The sequence below is a fragment of the Aythya fuligula genome, chromosome 7, assembly GCF_009819795.1.
Source record: "Aythya fuligula isolate bAytFul2 chromosome 7, bAytFul2.pri, whole genome shotgun sequence".
Taxonomy (NCBI): Eukaryota; Metazoa; Chordata; class Aves; order Anseriformes; family Anatidae; genus Aythya; species Aythya fuligula.
Window position 1 is genome coordinate 4,718,526 of NC_045565.1, and position 10,225 is coordinate 4,728,750.

The following is a 10,225-nucleotide window of genomic DNA, read 5'->3' on the forward strand; positions in this document are numbered from 1 at the left end:
TCTTTAGCATGGGGTTTGTCTTTAAAGTTGTATTTCTTTTTAAGGAGAGAGGAAGCTAAAAGTGGCTGCGCGCATCCTTCAACACCATGGGCTTCTCAGACGGGTGCGAATTGCTCGTGTACCATCAAAGCTTTGTGCTCAGCTGAATGACAACGCTCCCTGCAGTGCGATATGGCCTGAAACAGGATCTGAGAGCTGCTTCCTTCCACCTGTGTGTGTGCTGGTGGCTCCTGCCCTCCCTGACAGCCAGTGGCCCTGCTCCGAGGGCTGCTACAACGGCACCAAGCTCTCCGGCAGCTTTTGCTGCTGTGGGTGGGATTTGGCCAAGGGTTGCCTGGGAGCGAGTGGGACTCGATAGCTGTTTTGTCCCCTGATTCATGGTTTGCTGGATCCCTCTGCAGGGGGCTGTGTTCTCTTTTGAAGAGCTCTGTGCCTGCTGTTAGTCTAAAAGACCAGCGTGGGACTTTCCTTGGCTGGGGTAAATGTGGGCTGAAGCCAGAGGCCGTGCAAAGGAATGAATTTTGTTCCACCTAGGGTAGGGTGACATGCTCGTAGTTACGTTTTACTCCCGTGCCCGTTGCCTTAAGCTGTACGCTTTTTGTGAGTGCCTTTTGTGCCACGGCACACTTCCCAGCACAGGAGTCAACCTCGGGAATACAGCAGCAGTTGGAGCTGGCCTTTCGGTGAAAAGAGGCAGGAATGCACAGCAGCACGATGATGTTTTTACAGCCTCCTTCGCTCTGTGGGTAAGTACCTAACCAGCAACACTTCTTAGACCAGAGATTTTGACATTAAAGAGCTACTTGGATGGGCTGAGATTTACTGCAGAAGAGAGGGCAGGGCTGGGAGCAAGGAAAAAGCCGAGCGGTTTCACTGGAGAAACGCCAGGGTTGCGAAGGGACTTTTGGGACCAGGCCCAGTGGAAAAGATGCGCTCGTGTCAAAATCCTGTAGCTCTGGCTGGCAGCACCTACAGACAATTACAGGAGCCAGAGGCATTGCCAGTGGCTTGGTTATTTCTCTGCTACTGCTCGCTTCCGTGGCTACTTGCATGGTTTTGCAGCTTACTCAGGACCCTTTTGTTTTATGTTATTTTTACCTCCTTGCAATGCAACTTTTGAATCATTTTGCCTTGTATGCCAGGCACTGAATGCTGAAATGGTTAACGATGACCCTCCTTGCTATCAGCAAGGAGGTTGAAAAGTGAGTTAAAGTGAAAAATAATTGTTGAGTGCTGTTGCTCATAGCTCAGTTTCTTTGCCAGTTAGGCTGCAAACAGCGAGGGTGACCCAGAGGCAGATGTGTTTACGTGGTTTGTGAGGTGGCTGCTTTGACAGCTGTTGTGGGTGAAACAGATCTCCAAGCACTGAACTTGCCTGCTCATCTTCAACACCCAGAAGTGCTCTTTTTGTGGCATGGCCTCATCCTCCATCTGTAAGCATCAGCCCCTGGCTCCCAGTGGAGGACATTGCCTGATTGTTGTGATCTGGGAGTGTCCTTGCAGTGGTTATGGAACCTTGACGTTTTGAAGTGTGTGCAGCTGCTCCTGCAGCTCCAGCTGATGAAATGTCAGTGACCTGAGCTGACAGGCGTTTTGTTTCTCTCAGGGAGTTGCACAAAATAAACAGAAAGATGGCCCGCTGTTCTTCAGAGCTTCTGCTTGTTTCAGTAACAGATTAAACATGTTGCAAGAGTTGACAGTTTTTAATGGAGTTGAACTATTTTGAACTTTGTAAAGAGATGTTTCTGAACAGAGGGTCTGGTACACAATGGTTATGCCAAAATGGAGCTTCCTGGTTATGTGCTTGTAACTGAAAGTGGTCTACGATTCCTAACTCTGTCTTTGGAATCTACATAGAAATGCTCTCCTTTAGTAAGAGTTAAAATCTCCATAAATGTTCAAAAAGAGATTTTACAAAAGTTCCCAAACTTTCTATGTTCCTTTTAACTTTTTTCCTCTTTAAAACTTTTCCTAGTTTTTAATTATAAAATGTGACCGGGATGTGCTTCAGTCTACAGAAAAGCAGAAGCCTTGGAGTTGTGGCAGAACTGTACTTGCTTACAGTTTCCCTCCTGCATTTCTGCAGAAAGTGAAGCGAATCAAACAGGTTAGGGCTCTCATGCAAAGAGGCATGGGATCAGTGGGATTTTATGCTCAATTATAGAGTCCTAGATGCACTTTTCTGGCTATTAAATGTAATTTCCAGGTGTTGTGTCTCAGCAGATGTAAGTGGAATCATGTAGTAGAGATTATTGTTGATTTGCATTTATTTTTCCCCAGAACTAATCAGTTATCGTTAACCTTTTATTGCCATGTAAATTCTTTACCCCAGCTTTTAAGAAGTAAATCGAGCTCTCAGGCAATAAAATGCACCTCTGTTCACTTTCTCAGAACTAGCCTGTTTTTACCCAGAAAAAACTTGCACTGTACACATTTTTCTGGTTAAACAACCCAGTGAAAAGTGGTAAAGCTCACGTTACAGGCATGGAACAAAACAACCACTTTGTGCAGGTCAAGAATACCCGGAGACTTTCCTGTACCCTGAGTTTGGAGGCTTTTCGTGTGCACCAGTGCTCGTGTTACAGGTGACTTGCCCACCCTGTGATCGATCTGTGCTCTAAAAGGGTGTTCTTGGGTTTCGGGTGCCCAGGTAATAAGCAGCATTTGAATAGGATGGTAAACCAAACTGAAGGACCATAATATGTGACTACTGGCAAAGTGCCTTGCAGGGGACTGGTAAACATGATTCTGTAAGAGCTGCGGAGCGTGCAGTGGGAACTGTGCTGTATTTAAACAACCCAGAGGCTTACCCTGAGTTCCTTGAGGGCTGACAGGTACCTTGCATGTCACTGTAAGCAAGTCCTTATAAAAACTATAAAGCAGCTAAGCATACTATGTTTCTTCCCCTTACTATCAAACTGGCTTTTGTTTACTACTTTGTTTTAAATATTATCCTGAAAGGGCTTCCCCTTGAAAGAGACATGGGATTTTTGAGGTTGTGAGACAGATGTGGACAATGATGGCATGGTAATTAATATTCATAAAGATCATTAATACATTTCCATTACGTTTGGTGTTTTATTCCCTAGCAGTTTGGTGCTCTACAGGAACAAATGGCAAAACTGGCTGCAGCTCTGTGTGCCTACAGCAGAGAGCTGAGCCAGCAAAGTGTTCACAAGAGTTATTACTCACTGCTGACAGTCTTTTCCCATACAAAAAGAAACCTTGCAATGCTTCCTGCACCTGCAAGGAGTGTCCTAGCAACGTCACTGGGGAAACTGGGTGCCAGGATTTTTCTCTGAGAGCTTTTTGTTGAGCCTAACTGCAGTTGTAAAACAAAGGTCAAGAGCGATTTAAGCTTTTCCAAGTGCCGTTGCTTAATTCATTTACTCAGAGGAATGTTTGTGTTCTAGTTTTCTGCCAAAAAGGATAAATATCAGGTTGCAGAGTCGCCCAACAGACTCCCCAACTGCAGTTTAGTTAAACCTGAACATCGCTTAATTGAAGCTGTCACTTCTCACCAGCAGGAGAATTGCTGTTAGCATTTAACTCTAGCTTTTGCCTGGTGAAGTAATGAGCTGGCAGCTGAGCACACCCAGGGGCTTCCTGCAACAGAGACCAGGGGAGAGAACACGAAACACCACCAGGTAGTGAGAACAGATCGTGGGGCTACCTGAAGAATAGAAAAACGCCTGGTTTTGTCTGGGGTGCACACAGTTATAGTCTTAATGTATGCACAGACCTCAGGTAAGTCCCCGCTTCGTTCTTTGTCACCAGCTTCCAGGAAAAGTCTTTACTTCAGGTTTTCCGACATCATTCCAAGCGCAGTATCCTGTCCTTGTGAGAGGGAGGGAAATGAAAACTCCAACTGTTGAGCTGCTGGCAGGAGGTGCGCTGTGCTCTGCTGGGCTGGGGCTGCAGCGCTGCTGGGGGAGCAGGGCTTGGCTCTCGCCCTTCTGAGCCTCTGCTCTCACCGTGCAAAGCGGGGACAGCGTTGTTGTCTCTGACCAGGAGACGTGACCAGGTGATGTAGCCTAAAAAATGTGTGAACTGGTGAACAAGTACAAATTGTGATTGTAACCAGTTTGTCAGTTATAGCAAGCATGTTTGTTCTCTGTACACTCCAGTAGATAATCTCTAGTTCAAGAGCCAAGTCTAAAAATGGAAAATTTACCATTTCTGTTCCAACGTGCGTGTTAGAGCCTGTTGCTGGTCTTTTTTCTTCTGTATTCTGATCAGGTGAAAAGATTTTGTGCTTAGCATGTTGGATGCTGACCTTTTTTCATTAGCTACTCAGAGAAATACAGGTTCTGCATGGTTTTGTTTGTAAACAGTCATCAAATTTAATTCTCTCTCTCTCTCTTGACTCCCTGTTTACTGAGCTAAATGAAGGTTTAAGATGGAATTTAATACCAAACAAACTGATGTGCCTAAGGTAGCCTTCTGTTGCCTTCACTACAAAAACACATGAAGTATTTAGAGCTGTGTTCTCTGAGAAATATTGATGAGTAGTTAGTGAAATAAAAGTAGTTGAGGATAAGATGCTTGCTCTGAAGCAACACCATATAACCGTGGCTAACAGAAAAATGAAGCACTGTGCCATTCAAACAACTTTGTCTTTGTCTTTTTCCTTCCTTCTGGACTCCAGGTGATGTGCTCCCTGTTCTCATGAATCCTTGCTCACTGCCACAGTCTCTTCCTCTGGCAGAAGAAATCTGCCGTGCCATATCAGACATGAATGCAGATCAAATGCTGGTCACACAGAAAACTTTGGTGGAGCAGTTAGTGAAAAGTTCTCCAGGTAAAGTGTTCATTTCCTCTTCCTTTTAAAAGTGACTGCACCATCATGATATGGGGCAAGTCATCAATGAATGGTCACAAGTAAAACTGGCAATGTGGAAGATTAGAAACCATCAGGCAACTGGGAGAGTGCACAAATATGTATGGAGTCCTTAGCAGCCCGTGAGCATTCCTGACGTTGATTTGACAATGATCCTTTTTACAGATTTTAATAAACTGGGTTCGTTAGGACATTGAGAGCATGCCCTTTCTCAAGGGTCGGAAAGAATAGATGAGGGATTGAGATGCCAGATCTGGAAAAGCATAAAGCAGAGACTGCCAGATCAGTAAGGCTTTGAATCCTCCTTTAAGAGCCAGGAACACCTTTGATTTTGATGGCAAAGGGGTCTACAGCAGGGGAGCTACACCTGGTGGCTGGTATCTGGAACGGAGCTGCCCGCAGAATCAGGTTTGTTGGTCAAATTCCTGAAAGCAAATTAATTACACCAGATGAGCTTTAATGAGTTCTTCTGATGGGGGAGTAGTCTCTTCCCTTAAATGCTGCAGTTTCTTTTAATCTGAAAAACGTCCCTTAAATCTGCAGTACTGAAGGGGTGCGTGTGCATGTGTGTCTCCATAAAGGCTCCTTATAGCCCTTTGCAGCAGGTTCCCTGGTTTCATACTGAGCTTCCTCGTTTGATTCTTCACAGTCTTCCAGCTCTGCAAACGTTACAGGTTGATCTGGTAAGCATTTTCACTACTGGGAAAATTTTTTAATGCAACCCCATAAACTGGCTCCAAAAGCTGCCAGGAACGTGACGCAGTCCACATGTGCACTGAGACACCACGAGGCTGCATTTTCAGCTCAGCCAGAAGCTGTACTCCCCAAGTCTGTAGAGGGAGAGAACATTTTTCTTGCTATGTTTGTACCTTGCTGGAAGTCTTCCTTCTTGTGGGCAGGAGATGAGCAGCATCTGGGGCGGCTGGTCAGGTGTCACCAGATTAATGATGTGACACCTGAGGGAAAACCAGCAGCTGAGACCAGTCTCAGTGAGGTAAATTTTGGGAGCGCTTGTAATGTGACCAAAAGGTACCAGAAGCTTGAGAGAGAGGAATAAAAGCTGCTCTTAAATAACCTGCCCAGAGGCAAATGGTTTGAACACAACACACAGCTTGGGAGAAGGTCTCACAAAAATCATATCCTGACAGATGCCCAGGGACATCCTTGCTTATTCAAAAGAGAATGCTGTGACCACCAGAAACGCCGCTGTCTTTACCTAATTCCTCAGGGGCGAGCTTCCCTCATCAGCGAGGAATGGCCTTGAGAGAGTTAAAAGGGTTTTGCTGGTCCTTAAGCCGCTGGCAGGCCTGCAGCCCCCTCGGCGGGATGGCGTTTGTGTGCTGCCCTCTCCTGGCTGCTTCAGCTCTCCCCGGCTCAGGGCTGAGCACGGAATATCCGAGCTGGAAGGGAGCTGGGGCTGTCCCTGTCCTGCGGGGAGCCCTACGGGGATGTGGCTGGGAGAAAGCACAATTGCTGGTGATGTATTAAAATAAATAAATAAATAAATGTTGCTGTTTGTCTTGTGGTACCAGGCATTTTCATGTCGAAATTGAGTATTTCCCATTCACATTTTGGTTGCAAACTGATTCTGAATCCCGCAAGCTAAATACACCGGGTGTTTCATGCTGAGTTGTTTCCAGGTCTGTTACATGCAAGTTTTTCTTCAACCAGTTTCCATTTTATTTGAAAACTTATTTTTGATTTGAAATATCTGTGCTATCTTTTGTTGTAGGCATTGCAGTTCCCTCCCACCAAATCTTATACAACATCCTTGGTGCTCTAATTAAAGAAAGGAAAATCTATCACACAGGAGAAGGATACTTCATCGTCACCCCCAGCACCTACTTCGTTGCAAATGATGCCCCAGAAGGCAATAAAAGAGTCCTGCTGGAGGACAGTTGCTGCTCCTTGTCTTCCATCAGTTGCCTTGTAAATGCTGAGAGCTGTGCAGACCCAGTGAAAGAAAACATTCCTGCCGTATCCTGTTACAGATCCTGCCGTTGTTTCCCCGACCAGAATACGCTCAGTGACCGAAGATATCGGCAACTAATGAACCATGAAGCTAAGGGAGGAGCGAAGAAAGGCTGCAGTGAGTTGAAGCCTTCAATTCAAACTCAAGTGATCTCTGCCTCTGCTGAAAGCCACTCCTGGGACACCATCAAATCCCTGACATCAGTCAAAGAGAAACTGAAATGCAAAAAATTTGGCCTTGGCCTTTTCTGGAGAAGTACTTCCAAAAAAGAGAAACAGAAGAAGGAGTTCTCTACCTTTTCAGCCCAGTTTCCTCCCAAGGAGTGGCCAGTCCGAGATGAAGACAACTTGGATAATATGCCACGTGATATTGAACATGAAATCATCAAGCGGATTAACCCTACCCTCACGGTTGATAACTTGATTAAGCACACAAAATTAATGCAAAAGTTTGAGGAGAGGAAAAGAAGTATCAGTAAAGGTATCTCTGCTGAAGCGTTAAGCCTCAGGCAAAAGCATCTTTCAAAGGAGTGTGTTCCAAAGACACAAATTAGAACAGCAAAACACAGCAGGAAAACCAAAGCAGACAGAGAGAAGCAAATTAGCAGAAGCAACAGGAAATCTCCCATGCCTGAGCCAACATCCCCAAACCAGAAACTGGAAGAGAACATTTCACTGCCTACCATGACCCACCAGCCGCTGGATGTAGCGGAGGAATCCCACATCATATATAAAAAACAGATCCAGAACCCTTTTCAGGGTCTCTCATGGAGACACAATGTTTATGCCAAAGGGTACAGAGCTTGTGCTAACAGTCAGCTGAAGCCCAGGACTCAAAAGCAGGATAGGAATTCACAAAGGCCCCGTTTCTTGGACTCCTCAAAAGCCTTTGAATATGAAGCTGAACAGTTGGTTGCTGAAATGCAGGCTGACAATGCTAGGCAAAACAAATTACTACGGGATAATCTGCTTTACTTGGAGGGAAGACCGGACAGTTTAAGTGAAAGCTGTAGTTACCCACAAAGCAGCACTTTACGAACAGACGGTAACAGTAAACGCTTTGTGGAGAGCGTTATTTCTGAAGACAACATCCACAGAGGAACAGTCAAAATGAATCGTGGGGATATCCAAAAATCCCCTCGCTCCTACGCTGGGGATAACGGTATGTGCAAAGAAGCAGCAAAGCATTCGGTACGTCCAAAAGACAAGCACTGCAGGCACAGAGCCGCCGCTGTATGCGAGTTACTGGATCAAACAGCAGAAGAGTTTCAGAATGTCAGTCTTTCACGTTGTACAACCAATGTCAGCCGGGTAAAAGAATTTGGTGTGAAACACAGACAGAAGACTGATAAAAAGAATGACCTTACGTTTAAATATGAGTGCGCCAGCCATCCTGGATCACTGAAGGTGGAAAGTGAAGGATTTACTGGTAAGGGCCATCTTCCGCACCAGAAAGCTTGTGACACTGGTAGTTTGTTGCATGTGGGCGACAATTCTGAAAGCAATGAACCATGGCACTTGGTTCCTGGCCGTGCATCTCCAGGTACAAGGGACTGGAACAAAGCTGTGCAAAAGATGGGGCCAGCTCTAACAAACTCCCAGGTTAATATTTGTTCAACGCAATACAACACAAATGTAAATAAACCTGATTCTGGACACCAGGGATTTAACGGGTGTGCTGGCTTTGCAGAATCACTGGATGGCTCAAAAAAGCATCAAAACCCAGACTTTACAGCAGAAAGCTGTTTGTGCAGTCAGGTTCTTCTGACAGTTCACAGAAAGGAAGCTGAAAGTGGCCTTACTGAACGTGTGAAGGCTTCAGCTGAAGCCGATTTCTGCAGCACCAACGAGGCTGACTCTTTGCTGAACTCCCCCTGTGAGACAGGAGAAGCAGTGGCGTGCTGTGCTTTGGGCCCACAAACCAACGAAACGAGAAACCCCCCGGGAAAGAAAGGTCTGGTTTTTAAGAACACGGGTACTGTGCTATCAGGGCAGAATCACACAGAGGGGACAGAAAACCACAGCGTAACAGGAGACAGTGGAATTGACTCCCCAAGGTAAGAACACGCATGTGACTGTGTCAGTTGTTTCAGCTTCAAATTAACAATCAGCTTTAGGTAGACCGGTTGCTGTATACCATAGATCCCTCTCCACAACAACAAAATTGTTATTATTTTTAAAAACGTAAGTGTTGTGACCCAGAAATACTCAAAATGCAGAGTTCTACCATGTCTTTTTATGTGAACTTTCTCCCCATGTCTGCTATACAAATGCTGCAGTTTATATTTTGCTTTCATGAGACAAGAAAATATTATGAGCTCTAATTAAACAAGAAGATGTAGACAAGTGCAGAAATGTTTTGAAACATGGTGATAGATAAACTCAATATGGTCCTGTTAACAATAACGCTCAGCTTGCATTGATCTTACCGTGTAATATTACTAATATTGCCATAGTTTTAGATTGTAGATGAAGAATAAAAAATGTTTTATAAAGGTGTTCAATCATAATTTAAAGTACAAAATATCATAAAAATTGCTCACAACAGACTGGAGAATGTGTCCACCACCTGACCAAGAGGTTTCTCTTCCCTTCATAGCTAGGTAACTTCCTCAGGTGGATTTTTGAAAATTCATTAATAAACCAAACCAGTATGAAACAATATTTCATGTAGTTGCATGTGGGTAAGACTTACAAAACTGTTAACTAAAGTGACAGGAGCATAAGATGAAAAGCTCTGAGGGAAAAAATAAAATCATATCAATTTTTAATAGCACCATATGTTCTTAATACCTTAAATGACTGGTATTTAAGCACAGTTAAACCACTCAGGTTCTCATTAGACATGTATTGTCACCTTGAGAAACTTGTACACAAAGGAACAAATCACATACTACCATTTTTAAGGAAATTCTGCTAAAGCTTTTTTTTTTCTCTCCCTTCTTAAGCAGCTTTTTGGCTGTGCGCTCTCTCAGGCAGAATTTTAAAGTGTTGCTTGGACATGGACACTTGAAGCCTCTTGGTTGTTCTTTAGCAAAAAGTATTGAAAGGGTCATTCTGATTGTATCGATGCCATCTGAGGTACCAGAAGCTAAGCCAATTCAGGTTATTTTTAGAGTATGAGGTCTGACATCTAATAATTCTGTTGTTTTAGATGGACTGAAAAGAAGATGAAGCTTCCTGCCAAATTCTAAAAGAATAACAATGCCAAAAGGAGGACAATCCCCCAAATATTCCTTGCTTCAGCTAACTGTGGTCATGAATGTTTGATTAGTTTTTTAATGAGCTATGTAAACTTTTTTCTTTGTAACAATGCGACCATACTGTAACTATGACTGGTCACAGTGTGAGGCTGCCTCTAAATCAGAGCTGTTTGTTGGAAGTGTGGAGATTTAATGCACATTTCTGTTGCTC

At 44.3% G+C, this 10,225-nt stretch overlaps 1 protein-coding gene across 1 annotated transcript; it reads left to right on the forward strand.

Moving 5' to 3' along the window:
• The first annotated feature begins 698 nt into the window (after window positions 1-698).
• Window positions 699-10,005, forward strand: STOX1 (storkhead box 1). Its single transcript, XM_032190961.1, has 4 exons — window positions 699-746; window positions 4,649-4,801; window positions 6,573-8,868; window positions 9,966-10,005. The coding sequence occupies exons 2-4, from the start codon at window positions 4,669-4,671 to the stop codon at window positions 10,003-10,005; spliced, it is 2,469 nt and encodes an 822-aa protein (XP_032046852.1). The 5' UTR covers window positions 699-746; window positions 4,649-4,668.
• Window positions 10,006-10,225: the final 220 nt, after the last annotated feature.

Bases quoted from the DNA above. Each gene is read 5' to 3' on its own strand.
- STOX1 (XM_032190961.1), top strand. From the start codon at position 4,669: ATGAATCCTTGCTCACTGCCACAGTCTCTTCCTCTGGCAGAAGAAATC. The intron at 4,802-6,572 runs GTAAAGTGTTCA...CTTTTGTTGTAG, and splicing joins GTTAGTGAAAAGTTCTCCAG to GCATTGCAGTTCCCTCCCAC. The intron at 8,869-9,965 runs GTAAGAACACGC...CTGTTGTTTTAG, and splicing joins AGTGGAATTGACTCCCCAAG to ATGGACTGAAAAGAAGATGA.